This window comes from Brachyhypopomus gauderio, chromosome 19, assembly GCF_052324685.1.
Source record: "Brachyhypopomus gauderio isolate BG-103 chromosome 19, BGAUD_0.2, whole genome shotgun sequence".
Lineage (NCBI taxonomy): Eukaryota > Metazoa > Chordata > Actinopteri > Gymnotiformes > Hypopomidae > Brachyhypopomus > Brachyhypopomus gauderio.
This window is the reverse complement of record NC_135229.1, coordinates 4632353-4658953: the sequence shown is the minus strand read 5'-3', so window position 1 is coordinate 4658953 and position 26601 is coordinate 4632353. Positions and strand designations below refer to the sequence as shown.

General features: G+C 45.8%; 1 protein-coding gene across 2 annotated transcripts in view; it reads left to right on the top strand.

The window, feature by feature from the left end:
- Positions 1-26331, top strand: part of cntnap2b (contactin associated protein 2b) — a 36927-nt gene extending 10596 nt beyond the window's left edge. The window contains exons 2-25 of one of the 2 annotated variants that reach the window (XM_076981646.1): positions 5444-5554; positions 6327-6520; positions 7341-7488; positions 7960-8163; positions 8398-8582; positions 9424-9567; positions 10128-10386; positions 10696-10845; positions 11339-11501; positions 12553-12659; positions 12977-13096; positions 13325-13443; positions 13589-13673; positions 14666-14822; positions 15144-15271; positions 15402-15572; positions 15673-15891; positions 16154-16390; positions 17349-17579; positions 18064-18197; positions 18828-18921; positions 20119-20349; positions 23943-24017; positions 24278-26331. In XM_076981646.1, the coding sequence (XP_076837761.1) occupies positions 5444-5554; positions 6327-6520; positions 7341-7488; positions 7960-8163; positions 8398-8582; positions 9424-9567; positions 10128-10386; positions 10696-10845; positions 11339-11501; positions 12553-12659; positions 12977-13096; positions 13325-13443; positions 13589-13673; positions 14666-14822; positions 15144-15271; positions 15402-15572; positions 15673-15891; positions 16154-16390; positions 17349-17579; positions 18064-18197; positions 18828-18921; positions 20119-20349; positions 23943-24017; positions 24278-24477 (3866 nt within the window). In that variant the 3' untranslated portion in view covers positions 24478-26331. Of the gene's footprint in view, positions 1-5443; positions 5555-6326; positions 6521-7340; positions 7489-7959; positions 8164-8397; positions 8583-9423; positions 9568-10127; positions 10387-10695; positions 10846-11338; positions 11502-12552; positions 12660-12976; positions 13097-13324; positions 13444-13588; positions 13674-14665; positions 14823-15143; positions 15272-15401; positions 15573-15672; positions 15892-16153; positions 16391-17348; positions 17580-18063; positions 18198-18827; positions 19600-20118; positions 20350-23942; positions 24018-24277 lie in introns of those variants that run through there. The other variant, XR_013122355.1, reaches the window with a different exon arrangement.
- The last annotated feature ends 270 nt before the right edge of the window (positions 26332-26601 follow it).

Genomic DNA, 26601 nt, shown 5'->3' with positions numbered 1-26601 from the left:
CTGATCCAGTGCGTGGACAGGGTTGATCTTACATGAACGATCGACATTACACGGATGACACAAAGCCCTTATTAGCTTTTGATTGATTAATATGATTGATTAATATGGAGCCGGAGACCATAGTTACCTTTCCTCAGACTAAAAGTACTGAGCAAGGTCAGACTGGGGCACTTGGTCCTAATAAAGAGTGTTTTATGGACATAGTCTAAGAGGCATACGAGACTGGCTGATGGGTTTAAAACTGCTTGGTTAAATTCAGGCACTTTTATAATTGTGAATTGCTACCTGGAATAGGAAGCAAATGGAGTAGTCATTTGCTTTAGAGGACACTGGGGTTATTTTTATAATAACCTCAACTCAGCAGTTAATCAAAATGCATTCGTTTCGAGGTGAGTGCGCTCAGAAGTGTAATGAGGCGGGGTGTTGAATAAGGACAGTTCTCAGAACTGTACATGGGCTTCACGACACAGACTAATGTTTGTGTTGGCCAAGTGGTAATGAGAAGACATAATGGATTATACATCATGATTTTCTGAAAATAGGCCCAAAGTTCTCTTTCTCTCATTATTTGTGTGTGTATCTGTGTTTATGGGGCGTAACTTTGTGTTACGCATTTGTTTCACTCTCTTTGAGCAAAGTGCATGTCTCCATGTAAATAACTTCCTCTGTGCGAGTGTGTGTGTGTGTGTGTCACCCACTCCCAGTACTTCTGTCTCACTTTCTTCAATTATAATCTCCCAATGACATAGTAATGCTTCCTTAATCTAAGAGACTCACTCTAGGTTCCCAGAGAGGGCACAGAGGACTGTCTGGCCATGCTGTTACCCTGCAGATAGAAATGATGTAATATATCCTAATAGTTCATAGCACTCTGTGGAGGATGCAGTATCCCAGTAATTTTTATATACAAAGTATAATTACAATAAGCTTGAGTCGGAAGGCTGGTACAGTTGTGTACACACAAGAAGAACTGTGTGGGTTTCTTTGGAGGAGGAGGTAGTGGCTTCTGCTTTATCAGAGAAACCTTAAGACAAATTAAATTTCAGCACAGCTTAAAGAAAGAGAAGAGCTACCCACCTGTCTGCGTTTGCAGCCAATGGTACACGGGCGTCTGAGCGGAAACCCTGCCTGAGGTTCTGATTGGTCTGGGGTCTTTCCATGTTGATCATACACGAGTTAATCATGTCCCCCCCCCCCCCCCCCCTTCCCCCCCACAACCCCACTAATCTGGCATCGTACAATATGGAAGACTTAGTCAGTGGGTGGAAATGAGTAACTACAGAATCAGGGTGGAGGAGGCCGGGGGTGTGTGTGTGGGTGGGGGGAGCCCATAAACTGATCCTATCAACAACTTGAGATGGATTTGGGGAGGGGCAGAGACAATAGCATTTCATATCTTCCATTTGTTTCTTTGAGACATTTTATAGCTTATTGCTAAGAGATTACTGAAAACGATCAGTTGTTAGGTCTTGGCACAAAGACCTTCAGTTTTGAGACTGAAGAGAGAGGAAAAAGAGGCTCTCATAAAACCTCCGCAAAGATTCCATCGATTTTCATGTTGCTGGTGCCGTTGAGTCGTTTCCATTGTTCTGGGAAATCGTGGAGGTGAATGTTTTTATTCCTTTACCATTACTGCATTGTCTCCAGCAACGTGGGGGTTTGCATCTCGGTCAGACAGCAGCATAACAGATTTTCATGCACGCAGTCTACTGTCGGTTTCCGTTGGTGGTTGAGTGGGGAGTGACTGGGGATGGAGAACAGGACGGAGGTCTGAGGAGCGTGATGGGAGTTAGGAGTGACCTGCGCTGGCGTCGTAAGAACCCAGGGGGCAGCTGCGGTGGGTGGAGGAGGCTCGGAGGAGAAGGTAGGGTGGAGCCGGTGGAGTGCAAAGGAACTATTAAAGAGCACATGTGGGTGTTTGAGGATACACACAGGATGGTTTTAGCTAAGAGGTTTTAAGCTTGTTATTTTCTCCCAGACTTCAGTTGTTACACCACAGCAATTTCATTACCCTCCAAGGAAGAAAAATCTGGATGAGCGTGTTGACGCATTGGAACATTTTTAATTTAGCGATTCACACAAGTCTGTAGGCTCAGACGCTGGAAGGAATCGCAGCCTCTGTGTGTGTCTGGTCTGCGCTGTTGGCTGGTTTACCATAAGGCTGTAGAGTAATGGAGACCCGATCGATACCAATGCACTTTGAGCTCCCGTCTAAGAGCAGCGAAATCTGCCCCGTGCTAAGGGACATGATTATTAACTTGCTGAATTGCGTTTCTCAGGATCTCTCCCTCGCTCTCCTCTGTCTGTATCTTCCCCATTCTAAGCCACTGAAGATTTCCTCTGCTACGTTATAACTTCACCCGAGTATTACGTAACTCTGTGTACGTGTATGTGCATGAATGTGTTTGCGCACACCGAATTTCAGAATTCTATTGTGCTCTAAAGTACCTTCTTAGACTACACAAGTTCAGCAGTTCTTTACTACTTTCAATGTACAGCTTAAATTGGGGGCTTGACTTTTGCTTTTAGTAAGTCTGATGATGGTTGCAAGAAAATCTCATAATCCTCTCAATTCTCTACCAAGCAGCCTTTATAAGGCCCTGCACTCGGGTATGTTGGGCCCCAGGCACAGTAGCTCCGGGCCCCTTCATCAGCCCTTCAAGCTCACCTGTTTACTGAAAGATATGAGACAGAAGTCTTTCTTTCTTCTTTGTTTGGGGCGTGGGTTAGTGAGTGGGGGTTTGGGGTGGGGTGAGTTAGTGGGTGGGGGTTTGGGGTGGGTTAGTGGGTGGGGGTTTGGAGTGGGGTGAGTTAGTGGGTGGGGGTTTGGGGTGGGTTAGTGGGTGGGTGAGTTAGTTGTTGGGGGTTTGGGGTGGGGTGAGTTAGTGGGTGGTGGTTTGGGGTGGGGTGAGTTAGTGGGTGGGGGTTTGGGGTGGGGTGGGTTAGTGGGTGGGTGAGTTAGTGGGTGGGGGTTTGGGGCTGAGTTAGTGGGTGGGGGTTTGGGGTAGGGTGAGTTAGTGGGTGGGGGTTTTGGTAGGGTAGGTGGGTTTACTTTGGGAGAGAACTTAACGGAAACAACATGCAGACCAAAAATATCGTATCACTGCAGACACTGTTGTTATTTATCTCATAATAATTGAGAGGATCTACCATGATAATCCATGGTTATCTGCTACCCGATCCTCCTGACTACACTGTAATTGGTGAATTTAATGTACGTTGGTTGGCTGCTACATATACAACAAAGGCTTCAGGTCGTCAAGACACTTTCTGCGTCCACTGACCGAATCACTAGCTGGTTCTATAAGCGTGCCTTCACGTTAGATTCACTATTATTGACGTTATTTGCACGAGCGAAGCACAAATTTGTACAAATGAAGCATAGGCTGTGCGTTAACTTGCCAGGCACAATAAGACTAGTGGATTTAATTTCTTCTGTAATTATAAACGCTAATGGAGCACGGTAGCCATTATCGAGCCTAACACCTTTTCATTCTGTGAAGTTTCTAATTAGTGTATCGTTTTCCATTAGGTGATCACATGACATGGATAGGACCTGATTACCTGCCACTGTTAGTCTAGTCCTCATCCACCTGTTCTATTACTGTGAGAAGAACATTTATTTCTGACCTGGTCTGACAGATGAAGTGTTACAGCTATCTATGCATCCATTCTTTTAATGAGTTTCATAAACAAGATGACAGATGATTCATCTATTAAAGCTTCTAACTCAAGAAGTATTATCCTGATAACAGCACCAAAAAGCTTTTGATATGAGATTCAGCTGCTTTGATCATATTCCCTCTGGAGCTCTTGGGAAGAGGTTAAAACACGAGTGGGTCTGACTTATAGGAAGTTACATTTACGCATTAATCCAGTTAGGCAAGGCAAGGAAGGACAGTGTAGTTGTATTTTTAAAGCACTTTTCAGACATAATGAAATGTAAGGTTCTTTACATCTTAAATTAAAATAATAAAATAATTTAATTAATTGGAAATATACAATAGAACAAAGAAAAAGTGACAAATGACAAATGCTAAAATCCATGAGGTTTTTAAAAATCAATCTAAAAGTACAATAAAGGAAAGGGGTAAGAAACATTGTGGAAGGAACACTCCGCTCATAAATCAATGATAATAAAACACCCACGCCTTTTCTTAAAGAATGAAAATATACTAATGTTGCTTCAAGTGCATTGACCAGATCATGAGACATCTGTGGTTGTGTGAGCCTGTTTTTTCCACATAATACTTGGCTCAAGATATTGGGCATGAGTATGACTGAATAGTTGGCATAGAGAAGGCTTAACCAAATTAGACTTGGGTGTGTGGGTCATGTGTGTAGGCAGCAGACTACCCCATGTTTAGTGTCTATTTTAAGACAGAATCCTTGGTCTTGTGCACTGCTGAAACTCTCCATGGCCATAAAGCGAACAGCCTTTTAGTCTGCGTACGTTGATCTGCCGCAGTTCGAATCTTTAGCCATGATTGCTGGTGAGCGTGAATCATCGTAATGAATTTCACAACTCGAAATGTCACAGTAATAAAATGCGGAGGTAGAGGATTCACGTCAGCTGCCCCCGGTGCACAGCAATATACGAGAAAATAATTAAATTGTTTTGCATAGTGCTCTGGGTAACCTGGCAATGCGAATTTTATAACCACATTATTAGACAGAATATGTAAAAGCACTTTACAAATGCAGCACGGCGGTTTGCTGGCATGCACTATATGATCAGTGGTAACTGGATATTAGTTGAGACCACTCACAATGTACCGTTATACACTGGCACGGCAGTGGCGTGGGTGTGAGTGTTGAACTGGTCCGAGTGTATCAGGTACAGCACTGTTGCTGGATGAAGGATTAGAGGACCTAACACATATTTCATGGAAATCGATATGGGCTATTGACTAATGGAAGATCAACAAGATGTTTGCAAAGAGGTGATGTTTCTAATAAAGTGCTAGAATGCAGATTGTAGATGCTTTTAATCGATAGAATCAGCTGCGGGTTCTGAGTTTGATTCCCGGCAGTGCCGGTGTTATTGGTGGCCAGGATCCTAAATGATTACACTTCCCCATGTTCTCGCTGTGTGGAAGCTCTGACTTCCTCCCCCTTTCACGGCAAGATTCTTTTAGATCACATACACTGCATGCAGTGCAGTGCAATGAGTGACCTGCTAAAAAAAATAAGCTTGTTTGACATTGCGCTTATGGTTGTCCTTATGTGTGACGTTGTCCCTGTGCTTTTTGCTTGTCCTTATGTGTGACGTTGTCCCTGTGTTTTTGCTTGTCCTTATGTGTGACGTTGTCCCTGTGTTTCTGCTTGTCCTTATGTGTGCCATTGTCCCTGTGTTTCTGCTTGTCCTTATATGTGACGTTGTCCCTGTTTCTGCTTGTCCTTATGTGTGACGTTGTCCCTGTGTTTCTGCTCGTCTTTCCAGAGCAGTGTGAAGACGTGCTGGCTACTCCTCTGCCCTACAGTGCTTTCAGCAGCTCCTCTGTGCTGGCTCCTGACTTTGGCGCCGGCTACGCTAAACTCTACCGCCGAGTGGGTGAGCAATCCAGACTTCTTACGTCTCTCTGGAATCTGGTAATAAGTAGAGGGCACTGTCACTGAGCATATGAGCAGCGCAGGACATAATCTTGCATGCGATTATATTACTAAGTACAGCAATTACGATGGCAATTCTACATGTATTACAAGTCCTCCAGTGTACCTCTGCTGTGACCTGGTAAAGATCGGCCTGCATTATTTTGACTAGTAGTGTTTACCGTTGTTCTATCGCATTGTCAAAACCCCTCAGGACAGACATCAAGAACATTTGAGGCTAGCTGGGATGCTCACAACACAACAGCGTAGTGATTTGTCAGAGGGTTCATTTATATTGTATGACCCCGTCAGTATTGCAACAAGGCCAGTATCGCAATAATGATCATACGATATATTGTGCTGCCAAAAGCGTAAGGTAGACCTACGGCCTTTTAGCAGCAGTCATTTATCTCCAGGATGAATGGCCCTTGTCGTCGAATCCTCTCTGGATGACATTTATAGGAGGGTATTGCTCACGGTGCAAAGCCAGATGAGGCTGTCTCAAATAACAGAGATGGCACTTACTGTCAATACAAACAGCAGGGATATACAGTATAGCCATCGTTGGCTCCCGTTTATAGGATTCAGAGCTAAGTATACGTTACTCAAAGGGTTTCCCGGCAAGCCATTGTGAGTAATGGCGTTACACAATGACAGTATACAGATACGTTCATATGGTGGCCTGCAGTTCGTGTTATCAGATTCTAAGATATGGTGGTGCTTTGTTCTCTAAGGCAACGGAGGCTGGTCACCAATCGATTCAGACAGGTACCAGTGGCTGCAGGTGGACCTCAGAGGCAGGAAGCAGGTCACTGCCATTGCAACCCAGGGCAGGTACAGCAGCTCAGATTGGACCAAGCAGTACCGGCTCCTGTACAGCGACACAGGAAGTAATTGGAGGCCGTATCGACAGGACGGCAGCATATGGGTAAGTGCGGGGTCGGATGGCTGGCCTCGAACGAAATGACTGAAATGGCATTTTAGACTGTGACGCTGAACAGGACAGCAATATTTTTGTGGTTGCGTCGGCTTCCAAGGATTTGAAAATTAATCCAACACATGGGAAATGTAGTTAAGATTATCCAATCAAATCATTCATCAGACCACACACTCCTTCCCTCCCTGTGGGCACCATATACATTATACAAGGTTCACAGGGTATAGAGGAAAATAGCCATTTATTACAACTGACATTCTAGTCTGAACCTCATTAGTCATTGTTTATTTCAGATATAAACACATTTCTTCACAGTCTTACAGACTGAGAGAGCGGTGGAGACAGCGGGAGTGACCTACACAATCAAAAACGTTTTACTCCACGTCTGCTTTCTGCAATAAACCTAATTATCACCATTCTCTCCATACAAGCCAAGCATGAAAATCCAATTCCAATTCTAATTTCTAAAATAAAAGCCATTCTTCCTTCTTGCATTTCTTTGTGTGCGTTGCTACTCACAGGAAAAGACTGAACTTTTCTGCTCAGTGCCAGGGGGTCCAGGAACCACACTCATAATTTGCATGTTTTCACAATTACCAGACAATAAATATTGACGAAAGAAATAAATGATCGCACAAAGTTAACAACCTGAGGTAAATTAGAATGGACAGCTGGGGTGACATGGCAGAAGGCGCAGGGGCATTTCCCCGATTCCCTTTTTAAAGGCAAAAAACAAAAAAACAATAACAAAACATCGACTTTTGGGGAACGAGGGATCCTTGTCACTTTCTCTGCTATCTCTTCTCCTCAGACGTTCTCGGGCAACTGGAACTCGGAGAGGGTGGTGCGGCACGAGCTACAGCACGCCATAGTGGCCCAGTTCCTGCGCTTCATTCCCCTGGAGTGGAGCGAGGAGGGCCGGATCGGCCTGAGGGTGGAGGTCTTCGGCTGCGCCTACTGTGAGTGTGATGCGCTGTCCCAAGCCGGAAACACGATTCGTTTGGAATAACTACTTAAACATGGTTGGATGCATTGTTCTTAAGTCATATTATTCAGCACTGCGCTGAATTATTCAGTAACTCTACCAAAACTACAGTGAAAAGTATATGGCTCCAGCAGTGAAGAATGAGTCTGTGGCTCTAGCACTGACAAATGGGTTCTTGGAACTTAAGGGGTTAATGAATCTTTTTCTGAGAGACCCCGTTGTGTTTTGATTCATTACAACACAGTGTTTTGATTCAGGACCTGGCAGAGTCATTAGACCTACAGAATTCCTCTCAAAAGGTTTCCAAACAGGCAATCTGCTGCCTAATAGAATACTTTTACCCAACAATGCGAGCGTTAATTAACGAAGGCAGAAACCTACTGAGGTTCTCGTATGTGTGATGTGACCTTTAACCTCTGCACATGCCTCCTTGGTGTGATTTAAGGGGCGGATGTGATCAGTTTCGACGGACAGGGAGTCCTCTCCTACCGCTTCCGACAGAAGAAGATGAAGATCCTGAAGGATGTTATCTCCCTAAGGTTCAAGACCAGTAAAGGAGACGGCGTTCTGCTCCATGGAGAAGGACAGCAGGGGGACTACCTCACTCTGGAGTTACGCAGGACCAAGCTGGTCCTGCAGATCAACCTAGGTAGATAAACTCTTCATCCTGAAGTGCTAAGACAACAGGAAATTAAAGCTTTGAAGGTTCATCAAACCAAACAACTTTAAATTCATTATTATTAACTGTCATGTGGACTATGGCCTGATCGGAGACTTGAGTTCTCACTGTTTTGAAGGTCTGTCAGTGCTCTGAGTTAGAGTTTTTGGTAAATGGTGTTGACCTTTTCACCTTTTCACGGTGTCCCCCCACCATCCCATACAGGAAGCAACCAGTACGGCTCCATCCAGGGTCACACCTCCGTGTCCAGCGGCAGCCTGCTGGATGACGACCACTGGCACTCGGTGTTAATCGAGAGGTACCGGCGCAGCGTGAACTTCACCCTGGACCAGCACACGGAGAACTTCCGCACCAACGGCGAGTTCGACCACCTCGACCTGGACTACGAGGTCAGGGCGTTGCGCACCAACACGTTTGTGAGGTTTACTCAATACGAAATGGCGGTATATATATTTTTTGCAGTTCTGGGCCGATATTTCATCTTTTTTGCGTGCGTGTGACTTTTCAGGATACTTATGGGATCATTATTAATTTATGAGAATCGAAGAGAAGCTTCGGAAAGGTTTTTAAATTAGCTTCTGCTTCCTACGTCCTGTCCCATGTGTGAGTTCATGCCGGGGCATGAATACATGAATGCAAGCATGAGATATTGCAGAAAGATAATAAGTCAGCCTTTACGCTTGCTCTGTCTTTCAGCCTCATGCACCTATTTTCAGTATAATTCTGTGACACCGACGCAAAGAGGAATCTAGTCTTTATCTCTTTATCATAAAAATAGGTTATTGAGAAAATATTTGCTACTGTGTATTTGCTTTGACTGATATCTAGCTAGCTAGCTAGCTGTACATTATATGGAGGGTTTTTTTTCCACAATGGAGGTATAAAGAAATCCTAAGAAATGTGATTATGAGTAACTGCGCATTAAAGCAGAGATTTTACTCTATACTTCACAGTGAGTGTTAGACAAATTCCTTGTTTTATAGTCGATGGTAAACGAGGGACAGGTGTGAACTAATAATGAGTGTAGGAGGATCTGGGTAGGTGTCGCTAGGAATTCTGGGGTTTGGAGTCTCTGGAGCCTTGTAGCAGGACACTAGCAGGTGTCAGTGTGATGCTGTCTCCCGCTGGATCCATTGCCAACCATCATAGTGCTTCGGGTGAATTATGACTAAAAATATGCCCCATTACTAAAAATATCAGTACTCTGTTGACATGTACCTCAATTCACAGATCAGTTTCGGGGGTATGCCGGTGTCGGCTAAGTCTGGCTCAGGAGGCCCACAGAACTTCATCGGCTGCATGGAGAGTATCCATTACAACGGAGACAACATCACCAACCTCGCCCGCAGAAAGAGAGTCGACACCTCCAGCTTCGTAAGGGTCCAGTTTGCATCTCTGCTTTGGCAATTCAGCAGAACTCGGGCTCCTAACAGTATTATGCAGTGAATACGGAACTTCGGAGTTAGCGCTGACATATATCAAAGAAGATCTGTACATTTATGGAGTAAGGTTAAATTCTAAGTACTGCACTATTTGTCTAAAGGGGTATTTTAAAACCCACTCTCTCCTGAAGAAAAATACATTTAGTATTTTATTCAGTTTCCACGGCGCTCTGTTTCATCCTGTTTTTGTACCTCCTTGCTAGTACACTGTGTGTGTTTATGTGTGTGTCTTCAGGCGTAGAGGACAAGCTGAGAATTGCTTTGTATTGTGAAAAGAACCTATTTAGTCTCGAACCTATTAAAAAACAACCAGCGTGCGTGTCAATTCTTTCTCGTAAACTCATATACCTCCCACGGTGATGCCTCTGAATTAGTTATTAGATTACATAAAAAAAAACACAAGGCATTCAACATCACCCCCACGTTTTGTGTGTCCAAATAAATGTATCCAGCTGCTGCTCACACGGTCGTGTTCAAACCCCTCTGCTGCAGCGTAACCTCACCTACGCGTGTGCCCCCTCGCACACGTTCCCGGCCTTCTTCAACTCCACCAGCACGCTGCAGCTGCCTGGCCGACCCGACGCGGACACGGTGGCCGTCGGCCTGCAGTTTCGCACGTGGATGCCCAGCGGCCTCCTGCTGTTCGCGCCGCTCATGCCCGGAGGCGTGGAGCTGAGTCTGGTGGAGGGGAAGGTGGTGGCGCACGTCTACATCGGGCAGGGCAAGAACTCGCGGATCGACATCTCCTCTGGTAATGGCGGGTCTGCCGTCTGCCCACGGCAGAATCATTTATGAATCAGGCATGCGTTTGTAAATGGTGATGGATCAATCGGAGCATTGCCAATGGTCGTTGACATAAGCATTCTTAATTGTTGGTATATAGCTGTAATCAGGTTACGTATGCATTATAAATGTCTTGTGAATGTCTTAAGTAGAGGACGCTAAGTTCCTGTGGGGTTTCATTATTTTTTTTTATTTTACATGGTGTTCTGTTTTTGAACGGGTTAATAAATGATTCCTAGATGTCTTGGGGCTTGAGTGAGACTTTGTTTCGCACCAGGTTCTGGCCTCAATGACGGCCAGTGGCATAGCGTTCATTTCCTGGCACTGGAGAGCTTTGCTATGCTCACCATAAACGGGGATGAGACCTCATCCGTGAGAGCTACCCTCCCCATTCAGATCCGGACGGTAGGAGACTACTACTTTGGAGGTAATTTGAACAGTCCTGGTGTTCTCCTTACGCCTTTTCTTAGTCACTATTCTGTGGAGTTAGAATTACGCTCTGTGGAGTTGCCACTGAACATTTACATTTAAATACAAAAAAAAAAAACTGAAAATGGATGTTTTATTGAACCTTAAATTCTGAAATAGATTTTTTTCTCTTTTGTCATTAGTAGCTGTGAGTACATGCATCTGTGCACGTGCATGATTCTAACTCCATAAATGTCACTCCTAACTCATGCCAAGCAACAGCTAAAAGTGTTACTGACTGCATTGTGCCAGGGTGTTGAGTAGGAATAAGAATACGAGTTACGCAAGGCTTTACAATAGTGAACACACTGTCACTATAATGACTTTTACCTTTATTTCTATTACACCACATTGTCCAGGCGATTATGAGCTGTGCCGTGAAATGTAGCTACTTTGGCCATACTGCAACCCGGAGTCGGGCGCGCTCCAAACGGCTGTTACTTCCCCCGCAGGGTACTTCCCCCGTACGGACCTGTCACCCTCCCTGCGAACCTTCCAGGGCTGCATGCAGCTGATCCAGGTGGACGAGCAGCTGGTGGACCTGCGAGCTGTGGAGCAGGGGCTGCTGGGAACCTTCGAGAACGTCAGCCTGGACATGTGCGCCCTCATCGACAGGTACAGCTAATTAAGTATTTAGTATGGACAGCTGGGAGGTATGCAGCGCTCATTAATGTGCACTAATGATGTAATAAGTATGCACTAATAATAAGTAATCATTACTCATATGTATGCACTAATGAGTATGTACTTTTGGCAAGTATGCACTGTGGATAAGCGTGGGCTAGTGATGCATTTGCATTAGTAATAAGTATGCCCTGCTGATGAGTGTGCATTGATGAGAAGCATTGAATAAGTGAGCGCATACGATGCCATTCGGTATTCTGGGACAGGATAATGCAGGGAAAAGTGAGCCAGTTTCCCCAAGATGATGACAAGCCCCATTTATTCTTTCCCTTTACTCACAGTGTGCGCCCACACAATGCCTCCGAGCATGGATGTAATGGGACGCGCCCTCTTCTCTCCCTTTGCCACTGATATTGCCATCATCATTTTGACGACACTGCACTGATTTCCACTACGCTTCCCAGAAAAGTGTCGTGTATGGAAGCTCTGTGATTGGAAACCCCCTCTGGGTTTTTTTTTTTTTCTTGACTGACTGCTTGCTAATGCCTCGCTGGTACGTGGGCTTTCAAAGTGGTGAAGAGAAGCTCTCTGTGGTTCTGACATCGCTGATTGAACTCAGCGGGAGTTCATCTTCGACGGCCCCTCTACGCGTGACATGACTGTAGCTGATGGGACCAACAGTCTCAACACTCAGGACGAGGCGAAAATAGTCCATTGATCTGACGCTACACAGACACCTGCCGCTACCGGGTACTATAGCCAGGGTATTCCAGGACTACAGTTCCCATGATGCCTCACAGCAGGTCGCTGGTAGTGCCATATGGGGCAAAATATGAGACATGCTGATCCCGTCACAGAATCATGCTATAAAACATATGCTGATTTAACACGATAACTATTTGACCCGTTGGCCGTAGCGGTTCCAAAAGAAAAGAACGTGTAGACGTCAACGTTCGTCATCCCTGTTCTAATGAGCATCTGTGAAGCGAGTGCGTGTCCGCGAGCGAGAATGTACTGAGAAGAGACTTGTGTTCCCCTGCAGGTGTGTGCCCAACCACTGCGAGCATGGAGGGAGATGTTCGCAGACTGGCGACACGTTTAAGTGCACCTGCGACGCAACTGGGTACACGGGAGCGACCTGCCACACATGTACGACAGTCCGCTAATCCTGCAGTTAACGCTCCGTTTACTAAGTTTGTGGGCTTTGCATTTATACTCAAATTATCAAGTTTTCCGATCATGCCAAATCGGGGGTCTTGCTAACATCAAGTATCACAGGACGTTATCGCCTGAATAACAGGTGTGCCGTAGTAACATAACGTGCAAATATTCCCTTAAGAGTTCTGAGGAGTTTGTTGCGTTCTCTGCCCTGAATACAGCTGAGTGTCCAGGAATAAGAGCAACGCAGCAGTTATTACGGGGGAAGACTTAGCGTTTGCTAATGTGCTTACGCTGTTGTTCCGCAGCGGTCTACGAGCAGTCCTGCGAGGCCTACAAGCACCTAGGACGGACCTCTGACTCGTACTGGATCGATCCGGACGGCAGCAGCCCTCTCGAGCCTTTTAGAGTTGTCTGCGACATGACGGGTGAGGAGCGGCGTCTGTGCGCCGTGGTCCGGCAACCACTCTTTTTTCCATTCTGCAGTTTCTTAGGAAACGTCTCAGCACTTTTTTTTACCTCTTTGGACTTTTAAAAAATTTATAAGCATATAAGCAGCTTTGTGCTTCTGCTGTGTGTGTGTGTGTGTGTGTGTGTGTGTGTGTGTGTGTGTGTGTGTGTGTGTGTGTGTCTGAATGCACACGCTTGCATTTCAGAGGACAAGGTGTGGACAACACTGGCAAATGATCTCCCGGTCCAAAGTGCAGTGAACCCCAGTTCTGACCCAGAACAGGGAACCGTGCTCAAGCTGACTTACGCCGTGTCCACGGACCAGGTGCCGTTGCTCTCCTTCCCCCACGTGGTGACCCCGTGGTGACCCCCGTAAGGCAGGACAGCCTGCTAGTGGGCAGCGTTGCTAATACAGTCGTCTTGGCTCGGTTCTACACCCTTTGAGCAGCGCGTGGTGTTCTGTTGTCTAGGTGAATGCCGTCACCAGCAGCGCGGAGCACTGTGAACAGTATGTGGCCTACGCTTGCCGCATGTCACGCCTTCTCAACTCTCCAGGTGTGTGTGTGTGTGTGTGTGTGTGTGTGTGTGTGTGTGTGTGTGTGTGTGTGTTTGTGGGGGCGAGTGTGTGATAATAAATATGTCTCCTCTCCCTCCTCCTTCTCTGTCTCCCCCTTTTATCTCTGATTCTGTTTTACACTTCCACTGCATCTCCATGCTGTCTCTGATTTCTGCCCAGCAAGAGACAGCAGGTGTGTGTGTGTGTGTGTGTGTGTGTGTTCATGTTCCTCCTCCTTCCAGAAAGTCTCTGTGCATGTGCCATCGTGTAGTCTGGGCTCTCTGTTTCTACACACACCAGGCCTCCGTTGCTTTTGACGCAAAGAGTTTAGCACACTGCTAGCCTGCCGAGTCAGCTCTGTGTGTCAGGCAGGACTGGACTAGCAGCTCTTTGCCTTCATGAAGAAAGATCTTCACGCCCGCACCATGTAGCATTAGTGAAACACTTTGTTAGTAGAATGGAGCCAATTATTTTTCCAGTGTGATGCTCTAATTTATAAAGTAGCTCATGGCTTCAGAAGCATCATACATACAAAGATAAAAGCTATGCTATCTTTGGTTTTCTGAACAATATGGTGTCAAGTTTTATCAATATACCATAAAAATGTTAGTTTGGTATATTATAAATTAGTTTATAGCTTCCTGTAGTTACTACTTATGAAGTTGTGATACTAGTACATGACATACAGGCCAGACTCAGGGAGCTTTGTGTGTGGTTGTAAAGTTATTTATGCTGACTGTACCTGAATCAGAAATATTGTTTCTCATCATCCAGGGAGAATCAATACTCTTTTCAAAATGTACGTTTCAGCTGGCATTTCCTTTAAATAATACAACAAAAATTGCTTTTAGGTACATGTATGAAATTTTACTCACATGCTAGTTAAGGCGTGGATACAGTAGGCCTATTTGACGCTGTGACTGACTGTAGCCACCAGTGAATGGCTGAAGTGTTTGACGTTGTTCGCATTACCTGATGTGTGGCTCGCCAGACGGATCTCCGAACACGTGGTGGGTCGGCCGAGGGAACGAGAAGCACTTCTACTGGGGCGGATCCGGACCGGGAATACAGAAATGCGCCTGTGGCATCGATCGCAACTGCACCGACCCCGACCACTACTGTAACTGCGACGCCGACCAGCGGCAATGGTGAGACGAGCTAAAACGTGTAGGCCTGGATCTTGTATAATCTTTGCAGGTGTTGAGATTGGCCAGGGCGGACATTTTTGTCTTTTACATCTGAAATAAAGTTTATAACGAACGGGATGACAGTCATTCTTAATTTGGGAGTTTTCAGGAGCCAATTGGTTGTGCATATTTCAATTTTAATGTACTTAATTCTGAGGAAGCTAAACTGCACGTCCACTCTGAAACCCTGCATAGTTAAGGTATCGAGGTTATCCTGGTGATATGTCGCCCTCTGCTGGTCAGTTGCAGTATTTTGAGCGGTGTTGGTTGGTTTGCTCCCAGGCGAGAAGACGCAGGTATGCTGATGTATAAGGACCATCTACCAGTCACTCAGGTGGTGGTGGGAGACACACACCGGTCCGGGTCTGAGGCCAAGCTTACTGTCGGGCCTCTCCGCTGCCACGGAGACCGTACGTGAAAATAAATTGGTTTTTTTTTTTTTTACCACTTGCACTTCAGGATTCGCAAAACAGTTTCTCGTTCACGAATGTGATTTGCGGGATGTGAAGGGCCTTGTTCACGATGCTGTTCATAACGCAGGAAACTACTGGAACGCAGCTTCGTTCAACACGCCGGCGTCGTATTTGCACTTCCCCACGTTACAAGGCGAGACAAGCATGGACATCTCCTTCTACTTCAAGACCTCGTCCCCGCACGGCGTCTTCCTGGAGAACCTGGGCAACGCCGACTTCATTCGGCTGGAGCTGAAATGTGAGACTCCGTTCGCGCGCGGGCTTTACACCTTGAGAATCCGAGGGTGTAAACTGTAAAGTGTAAAGTGGTGTCTTTACGTTTCCGCCCCGCCCCGTAGCGGCCAAAGTGGTCTCCTTCTCGTTCGACGTGGGCAACGGGCCGGTGGAGTTGACAGCGCGCTCGTCCGCGCCCCTCAACGACGACCAGTGGCACAGGGTGGAGGCGGAGCGCAACGTCAAGGAGGCGACGCTGCGATTGGACAAGTCGTACAGGGAGGTGCGGCCCGCTCCGCCCCAGGGCCACACCCGCCTGGAGCTCTTCAGTCAGCTGTTCGTGGGTAAGAGCGGTAAAAAGAAGACGCTTTAGTCAATAGACACGGCATTAATCTCAATTACTGTACATCTTTATCGATTGCATTGTGGAAAAGAGTTTTAGAGCTTCTGGGATCTTTTTTTAACGTAAAGATTTTCTGCCAGGAAGCAACCTCTTGGCAGGATTCTCATTATAAAAGCACTTCATTTCTGTGTCGGTGGAGTGGTGGCGTAGGTGGATATTGTTCCTCTGAACCCAAAGCTGCGGTATCGATTTTTCTGTCATAGGCGCATCGGGGGGCCAGCGAGGGTTCCTGGGATGCATCCGCTCCCTGAAGGTGAACGGCGTGACCCTTGACCTGGAGGAACGGGCTGCGGTGACCCCGGGGGTCAAGCCCGGTTGCTCGGGCCACTGCTCCAGCTACGGGGTGCACTGCCAAAACGGGGGCAAGTGCGTGGAGAAGTACAACGGCTACACCTGCGACTGCAGCCTCACAGCCTTCGATGGGCCGTACTGCACGGACGGTACCTGCGCCGCCCTCTGCACCATCACCGTCACACCATCACACCATCTCCATCACACCATCTCCGTCACACCATCTCCGTCACACCATCACCGTCACACCCTCTCCGTCACACCATCACACCATCACTGTCACACCATCACACCACCTCCGTCACACCACCTCCGTCACACCACCTCCGTCACACCATCACCGTCACACCCTCTCCGTCACACCATCACACCATCACTGTCACACCATCACACCACCTCCGTCACACCACCTCCGTCACACCATCTCCGTCACACCATCACACCGTCACACCATCACATCATCTCAGTCACACCATCTCCGTCACACCATCACATCATCTCCGTCACACCATCACATCATCTCAGTCACACCATCTCCGTCACACCATCACATCATCTCCGTCACACCATCACATCATCTCCGTCACACCATCTCCGTCACACCATCACATCATCTCCGTCACACCATCTCCGTCACACCATCACACCATCTCCGTCACACCATCTCCGTCACACCATCACACCATCTCCGTCACACCATCACATCATCTCAGTCACACCATCACATCATCTCCGTCACACCATCTCCGTCACACCATCACATCATCTCCGTCACACCATCTCCGTCACACCATCACACCATCTCCGTCACACCATCTCCGTCACACCATTCTCATGAAGCCATGTATGAGACATCATGTCGGACGCTTGACCATCACAAATGATTACTAATGAAATAATTACTAATATAGCTAGAAAAGAATAGAAAGAGGAGTGCCACCTGAACATGATGACATTTGGGCTGTGTACAAGTGAGTGCTGCCACCATGTGGCTGTATTAGGGAATGGCATACTGAAAGGTTTGTGTGTCACGAGCCCTCTGTCAGTGTGTGGTTTGTGGGAATCGGGATGACGGTGTATAATCACGTTTCTTCGTCCGCGTCCTAGACGTGGGGGGCTACTTCGAGAGCGGCACACTGGTCCGCTACGACTTCGCCTCGGACGCCGTCGGCGTGGGCGGTCTCGCTGCGAGAGCCACGGCGGGGTCTCCCGGCGCCGCAGGCAACCTGACCCGTGAGGAGCTGACCTTCAGCTTCAGCACCTCCCACGCCCCCGCCATCCTCGTCTACCTCAGCTCCAGGACCCAGGACTACATGGCCGTGGTGCTGCGCCACAACGGTAAGGCTTTGACGGAGGGCAGGCGGAGGCCGGGTGGGGACGGGCGAGTGTTGGGTGGAGCGCTACTACTTATTTCTATGTAATTGGCACATCATCTTTTCATGCTTTAAGATTAGGACACAGTCAGTAATCTGGTTAAGATTAAATATGGTCTGAAAATTAAACATGTCTATTTGGTTCTGAAAATCACAGAGAATTTACATTCTGGGCTGTAATTCAACATTTTTCTTTGATTATTATTAAATCCTTCTATCCATTAGCCCCGATCATTATTACATGGATATGAATTATAGCTAATTTAAGTAATTTTAACTTCATATATCAGCAACAAAAGCTTTCCTGCAGGCTCACGGTAGGTTAAAGCCTTCTAGGTAGAGTCCGTACAACACGTACCTCTCCCACGCGAGCTGAATGTGTCCTGAACACGTCGGCCACCTGCCATGTTGTTGTGACGTTGCGCTGTTGGCCCTCCCGCCCTTCCCAGGCACCCTGCAGATACGCTACAACCTGGGCGGCCTGAAGGACCCCTTCACCATCAGCCTGGACCACCGCAACATGGCCAACGGCCAGCCTCACGTCGTCAACATCAGCAGGCAGGAGAGGCTGGTCCTGCTTCAGGTAAAGCTCTGGCGGGATGGGGGGGGGCATGGGGGGGTTTGGGGGCACCCTGCGGTGATTGGTCGGGTTTTCCCTGGAGTGCTGCTAAGTAAATGCAGTGACTTGTGTGTGCAGCACAGTGGGAGTCCAGGGCTGGAGTTAATAACCTCTTTTCTCATGCCCCGTTACTCAGAGCCAGGGCAGTGTGGCAATAGAGAATGAGCACAGGCTGTGTGTGTGTGTGTGTGTGTGTGTGTGTGTGTGTGTGTGTGTGTGTGTGTGTGTGTGTGTGTGTAAGAATCAAAGGGAAGCCTTGATAACTCTGATTGGATATGATGTGTATATGGATCAAATGTATGCCTCAAAAACCCTGAAGCACCAGGCACTGATGGCCGTGATTAGTAGTCTAGGTTATGAATGCCTTTGTATTGTTCCCAGCTATAGTGAAACCAGACATGCTGACAAAGTCCTTCTCCATCTCCACCGTCATGGCTGGAAGCCTTAGAAAGTTCTCTTTATTCTCATCTGTGAAATAGATTAGTCATGCACTGATCTCTGTCTCTTTTCTTATGTATGTAGTTGCCTTTGTTTGTCTTGCATGAAGCAAATTAAATTATGTGTTTGTGTGTGTGTGTGTGTGTGTGTGTACAGTTAGATCATTACCCCACAGTCAGCTACTCTCTTCCTGACGCTTCGGACACGGAGTTCAACCTGGTCAAAACCATTTTCCTGGGGAAAGTCTTTGGTGAGCCGGCCGGTTTGTTTCTTCGTGACAGAATACGATTGACCTCGTTCGCATTCTGTTTACGCATGCATTCATCAGCCGCATTGCATTATGGGTCCAAAAGTTTTCTTTTTTTTTTTCTCCTTCCTGTGAAGGTATTTATGTCAGTTTTCAGTGCATGTATTTACAATGACTTGTGGAGAGCTGGAACCGCCCAGCTCCGGTCCCACTCCACTTTCCTTGTTTTCCACGCGTTGCTGTTGGTAAGCGAATCGGCTCCACACCATCACCCTGGGAAGGCAGCTTATAAAGCTCCCGATCCTCACTCCGGTCTCCAGGTCTTACAGCCGCCACGTGGAGCAGACTCAAGCTGGAACGCCCTGAGCTGCTTTCAGAGCCATTACACCAAGTCCTCAGTCACCGAGCAGCCAAAAATGGCAGGAAGGCAGATCGGAAGTCAAACGGTTAACTTTGCAAGTGTTTAATACGCCAGTCAGCTGAGATATTCAACACTAGTTAAGTGAACAGGAGCTCATTAGCACGTGGTGATGGTGGGAGAGACAGAATACTGAATGAGAGAATGATCACAAAGACAGAAGGCGACTGAGATATATGACGATTAGAAGACGTCTGGTGGATCTCACGGTGACTGTTACTGGGAAAAGACGCTGCTGTCTTCAGGGCCCGGCTCCCTCGCAGGTAACACTGTCGTCGTTGTCAGCCCTGACGAGGTCTTGTTTATTTCGCCATGTTTGAGAAGTTGGCTTGTGGGCCAGACAACAGATGCGTCGGGGTCACGCTCCACATGTAGCCGGATGCGGTCTGTGTGTTCGCTGAGTCTGGGGTACAGAGACCTGCGGAGGAAAGGCTCGACCCGGGCAGAGGGCGGGGTCGACCCGGGCAGAGGGTGGGGCCTGTTGCGCATGGATGCATCAGATCCGATCGTGCTGAGAGCGCACCAGCAGTTGCTTGGTCTTCAGAGGTCAGGGGTCAGGGTCATGGGTCTGTGCTCCTCTTTCCTCTCTTAAACACTGGAGGCTGACGTTACTTTGCTATTAACAAAGTCCTCCACAATGTTGTAAGTACTGCACAGAGAGAACGTTTTAAAAAATAGTTTTTTCATGCCAAATAGTGATCTTAGGAAGTAGACAGGAAGTGATGGGGAGTCAGGACCTCATCTTCCTCATCTTCCTCACTATCATCTCCTCCGCCCCTCAGAAACGGGCCAGATCGATCCGGTGCTCATCGAGCGCTACAACACCCCGGGCTTCGTGGGCTGCCTCTCCAGGGTCCACTTCAACCGCATCGCCCCGCTGAAGGCGGCGCTACGCCCGGGCGTGCCCTCCACCGCCTCCGTGCAGGGCGTCCTCGTGGAGTCCAACTGCGGAGCCCTGCCGCTGACCATACCACCCATGTCGGTGGCCTTTGACCCCTGGAAGCCAGACTCAGGTGAGATGGTGATGAACAAGTGGATGTTTACATCATTCATTCCATGGGGTTCTAAACTTTAGAATGTTCTGAATGTTTACAATGTTCTGAATGTTCTGATTCTATATATGAAACTCAATGAAATGATATCATGACACTATATATATGAAAAGTAGATGTTTAAATCATAACATGCATGTGAAGGTTTTCGCGAACATCATGGTGTGTGTATTTGGAGTATTTTGGCCATTTTTATTAAAATAAGCATACAGTCTGAAAAACGTCTGAAAAAATCTTTAGTGTCATTAATGTACATTAGTGATAGTCCTTGTAGGTACAAATTTTAGGCCTTTGGATAGAGCAGATAATTCAGGAGAAGGTAATTCCAGATCACTAAGAATAATGTCTGTTTGCATAGCAAGTTGTTGCTATGGCAGCAATGAAATTAAGAAATTCAAAGCACTGATCTACACTACTGGAACTGTAGATCCCCAAAATAACACAAAAGGTGCTCCAACGTAACGTCGTGACGGTTAAATAATTAACAACGACAAGCTGGTACAAAGACACAACATATATAGAGACAAACAAACAACCCTCAGGTGGAGAACTAATGAGCTCCACCCGCCTGAGGGACGTACACACAACAACACAACACAGGACAACACAAAACACTGCTACTGCTGCCGGAGGCGGCCAGCAGGGGGCGTCCGTGCCATGCCGGTTATGAATCAACATTATGCTAATTGCCCTGCTCTTCTCAACGTGTGCAGTATTAGCTTGAGCTGCTGCCAACCACTAAGTTAAGTTCTTCTTTCCGAAGCTGCACCAACCCTTAGTTGGAAATAAGACCTTTGTTTACACAGCAGCTATACAGCATACTTTTTTTTGTTATTTTTTTTAAATTCTTTGATATTTTGGGCTGAATTTGTGATGAAACGTGTAGTTTGGTGGTAACTCCATAACAGAGGGAGTGTGGAAAGTGTAGTTTGGTGGTAACATCATATCAGGGAGCGTGGGAAGGGTAGTGTGGTGGTAACACAGTATCAGAGGGAGTGTGGGAAGTGTAATTTGGTGGTAACACCGTATCAGAGGGAATGTGGGAAGTGTAGTTTAGTGGTAACACCGTACTAGTGGCCCTTTTATAAAGTGAATTATAGTTCTGCTGACAGTCTTCACATGAATTAGGCGATGGCCTCCCACCTCATTTGTGGCAACCCCTGCTTCCTTGTCCCACGCCAGCGAGTTGCCTGAATGCCAGACAACTGTCAGCTTTCCAGCCAGACATCCTGGGGAACGCCAATTTAATTTGCACACGTTCTTCATAGTAACACTTCGTAGTGTGTTATTTTAAGAATCTTTCTCTGTAACGTAAGGTGTACGTCTTGTCAGAACCTTATATGGGGCGAACGGCACTGGAGATCTTCCTGTCCTTTGATAGATGAGGACACCCCGATACCCATAGTGACATCTGTGATTATGGCCCTATAGAGAGGATTAGAGTAACATTGGCAGAATTAAAAAGTGTTTGTGTGTGGGTGGGTGGGTGTATGTGTGTGCGTGTGCACGTATTCAACTGAGTGTGCATGTATGACTGCGCATGTTTGTGTGTGTGTGTGTCCATGGGTGCAGTCTGTCATCCTGGGTTCCAGTCACATAGGTTATGAGCTCTGCCCAGATGGCCACTGAAGGAAGCAGACGGTTTATCTCAGAATTGTTCCCATGCCAACCTGTATCCCATGGTTCCTGCTGACAACAAACACACTGTATATTCACAGAGACTATACAGTTGTGATCAAATTTATTCAACCCCCAATGCTGCGAAGGGTTTTATGGAATTCAGTGCACATTTGTAATTGTGTTCATAATGAAATCTTACAAGGACTTGTTAAAGAACTAAATGCAACTAAGATAGCATCAATTTTTTTTGTCATAAAGTATTAAATGGCCTTTTTGTGATTTCTTCATTGACACAATTATTCAACCCCTTTACGACTACCACTCCTAAGAACAGAGGTTCATTCCAGTGTTTTCCATCAGGTATTGAAAACATCTGTGGATGTCAACGAGCAGCAATCAAGCATGAGAAGCACCAATTAGGCAGATTTAAAAGGACTGTGATACTCAGCTCCTTCTAGACATCTACTGGTGTGTTTCCAAGCATGGTGAAGGCAAGAGAATGGTCCCAGAAGACAAGAGAAGAGGTTATTGCTCTTCACAAGAATGGCAATGGATATAAAAAGATTGCGAAGTTGTTAAATATTCCAAGAGACACTATCGGAAGTATCATTCGCAAGTTCAAGTTAAAGGGCACAGTGGAAACGTTACCTGGTCGTGGCAGAAAGAAGATCCTGACCGCGACTGCTGTGCGCTACCTGAAGCGTAATGTGGAGAAAAATCCCCGCGTGACTGCTAAGGAACTGAAAAAAGACCTGTCAGATGTGGGCACTGAAGTTTCAGCTCAGACAATAAGGCGCGCACTGCATAACGAAGACCTCCATGCCAGAACGCCCAGACACACCCCCTTGCTGACTCCAAAGAACAAGAAAAGTCGACTGCAGTATGCCAAAAGTCATGTGGACAAGCCACAAAGGTTTTGGAACAGGTTTTGGAAACTAAATTAGAACTGTTTGGGACAATGGACCAGCGCTATGTTTGGAGAAGGAAGAACCAGGCTTATGAACAAAAGAACACCTTGCCTACTGTGAAGCATGGCGGGGGGTCAATTATGCTTTGGGGCTGTTTTGCTTCTAATGGTACAGGAAAGCTTCAACGTGTGCAGGGTACCATGAATTCCCTTCAGTACCAGGAGATCTTGGAGGAAAATGTGATGGAGTCAGTCACAAACCTGCGGCTTGGGAGACGTTGGACCTTCCAACAGGACAATGATCCGAAGCACACATCCAAGTCCACTAGAGCATGGTTGAACATGAAAGGCTGGAACATTCTAGAGTGGCCATCGCAATCACCAGACTTAAATCCAATTGAGAACCTCTGGTGGGACCTAAAGAAGGCAGTTGCAGTGCGCAAGCCTAAGAATGTGACTGAACTGGAGGCTTTTGCCCATGAAGAATGGGCTAAGATACCCATAGGTCGCTGCAAGACACTTGTGTCAAGCTATGCTTCACGCTTGAAAGCTGTCATAACTGGAAAAGGATGTTGTACTAAGTACTAAAAAATAATGTCACTAGGGGGTTGAATAAAACTGATAATGATGTGAGCACAGTAAAGACATTTGTGGTTATTCCATCATAAATATTATGTTATGTTTGTCTAATTTATAAGTGCCTCTTTGATATAATTGTAAATAAGATGACTGAAATGATCAAAATCAATGTCAAACTGGCCAAAACACTTTATTTCAGTGGGGGTTGAATAAATTTGATCACAACTGTAGATGTAGCCACCTGGTGGTTCTATCCAAATTAAAACTATAGTCCACAATACTTCACTACTACATGCATAATGTGTTCACCATAAATTAGATAACAGTAGAAAATAAGCAGCATTTCGTTTACATTTCCAAATCATGCCGAAGAGTATCAAAGGCTCGTGTGACGTGAAACAGTTGTGCAAAGTGTGAATAAAGTTTGTGCTGTCGAATCTGCATTTAGGTGGAGTCCAGTTTCCATTCAACGAAGAACTGGTAAGTCGGGATGGTGTCAACCGGGACTCCGCGATAATCGGAGGTAAAGAAAATGACTATATGTTCATATTTACTATGGAAAATTGCTTTTATAGTAAAAAAAAAAAAAAACAAGTCCTAAATGTTTTCCACATTGTCAATAAAATTTCAATGAGCAACTTGGGGGGTCCACTATTGCACAAGCCATAATGTCATAATGTCCAGTGGGAGCTAAGATGCTGTTTAATACCTATGGAGTTGTGTCATGTAGAAGGACGAGGATGTGACTGATGCTCCTCTGGTTCTGTTGTTCTTCTCACTCAGGCATCATTGCGGTGGTGATCTTCTCTATCCTCTGCACGCTGGTGTTCCTGGTCCGCCACATGTTCCGCCACAAGGGTTCCTATCACACCAATGAGGCGAAGGGGGCGGAGTCGGCGGACTGCGCGGACGCCGCCATCATCGTCAACGACCCCGCCTTTACGGAGACCATTGACGAAAGCAAGAAGGAGTGGTTTATTTAGTTCGGCCGTGCATGGAGAAGGGGTGTGTGTGTTGGAGAGCGCCACCTTGTGGTACGACGCTCACAATGAATCGTGTGAGTGCGTAAAATGGACTGGAGGGAGGGGTCCATTTGGACCTGTGCTTTGGCTGGCAAGTCTGTAAAGTGTTACATCATATGTCTATGAGTGCAATGCAAGGACTTGTATCAAACCTGAATCCACCCCGTGCACATAGGAACGCACGTTTTTTTTGCATTCAATGGACTAAAATATTGAAGCAATTTCAATCTTGTGCATTTCTGTCATGTTCGTTTATAGTACCACAACTGATAATTAACAAACTCTGACTGCCAGAAGAGTGAGGAAGAACTCCAACAGTACAGTGTATATTTATGTTACAGATGACATTTGATTGTATATGAATGTTTTTAATATTGATATCTTCAAGACAATGATTCAATACAGTAGCATGGTATGAGACTTACATTCCACAATGTTAAAGCGGCCCTTCTGTTTGACTACATAGTTTATGGTCTTACACTTACCTGGATTCTGTAGTGTATGTCACCATGTTGTGAATATGCATACTTTTTGCCATCTTTATGGATGTCTCATTTACGGTCATTATCAGGGCATTTCATGCACAATAGGTATTTGAAATGATTCTCTCAAAACAATGAAGTTTAACTGAACTTTGCAATTTAGTTTGAACGGATCAAAAAGGGAGCTTTGACCCCATTCTATTATGTGCCTGAAGGGTTTAACTATAAGTCTCCTGACTAATCCTTAATATAATGGTATAATGGTATTAATATAATAACGTGTTATTTTACCTGGAATCAGAATTGACAGAAATGCACCTTTGTAAGTAATTATTTGTTATTTATTTTGCAGCTGAATGTACTGCTAGTTTGGTTAGTTATAGCTGTTAAAAAGACCACTGGAAACCATTAAAGTATCATCACCATTCATCACTGTGCTGTGCCAAAGCACAGTTACTGTTTGTGTTACATCTAAATTATGATGGGTTTGTTTGATTGTTTGTTCATGTTGTTTTCATATGACTTTCATATGATTCACGTTTATGCTACATGTTTATTGTCTTATCTGATGAGCAAACACGCAAGTTTCTTCATGTCTCCTACCAGAAATATGAGAAAGACTTGATTCTTTTGAAACAAATGACAGCAGTCTGGGTATGCTACGCTTTCTGGCTTTGCATCACAGAGCACACAAGCACACACGTGGGATTTTACTACAGTGCAAATAACGGTCTATGTCAACAGAGCAATAAATGTCATTTTGGGGTTCTGACTTGCAGACGTACTTCTGGCCACACAGCAAGGTGTGTCGTCGTCGAACGAGGTTTCTGAAAGCTTAACAAAAATTAAAAACAATCAAATATAAAATAATAAGACCTGGGCCTACAGCTTTACAGTCCCAAAAATCAACCTCTTTTCTACAGACTCTGAATACACAGAATTCTCTGTGAATTCTCTGAATTATCTTATCTTATCACCATGGTAACACTCAACACGTGCTGTTAAGCATCCTTAGTTTACACTTTTATTTATTTTAATAGGCCCAATTATAAAGGGAAACTATTGCTCCATCTGGTTATTGTGATGGATCAGTACAAACATTGCAAGTTTATCTTTAAAATGGACATTCTGGTTACCAACGTGGATCATTTCAAATCATTGATAGATTATGTTGTAATGACGTCATTAAGTGTAATAGGACCATCAGCTTGAATCACTGCAAAGGATGCTTGTTTTGTTTTTCACACTCAGTAGTGTGTTATTGTATTATGAACAAAATTGATTATTGTAAAAATATTAAGAGTCCAGTAATGAAAGCATTGCAAATATCAATAAAATATTGCATTGTTCCTGTTTTGATAACAAACCTAGAGTACATATTATTGTACATTTACTGCAGTACCAGGCTACTATGTATGGATAGGTAGGTATGGGTTAATGCCATCAAGGTACACATGGATAAGTAACAGGCAGGTACAGCTACTCAAGCAGCAAATGTGACTGATGTACTTAAAACACGAAAGAATTACACATGCAGTGTAATGCTGCATGTATGTATGTGTGTGTGTGTGTGTGTGTGTGTGTGTGTGTGTGGAGATATGAA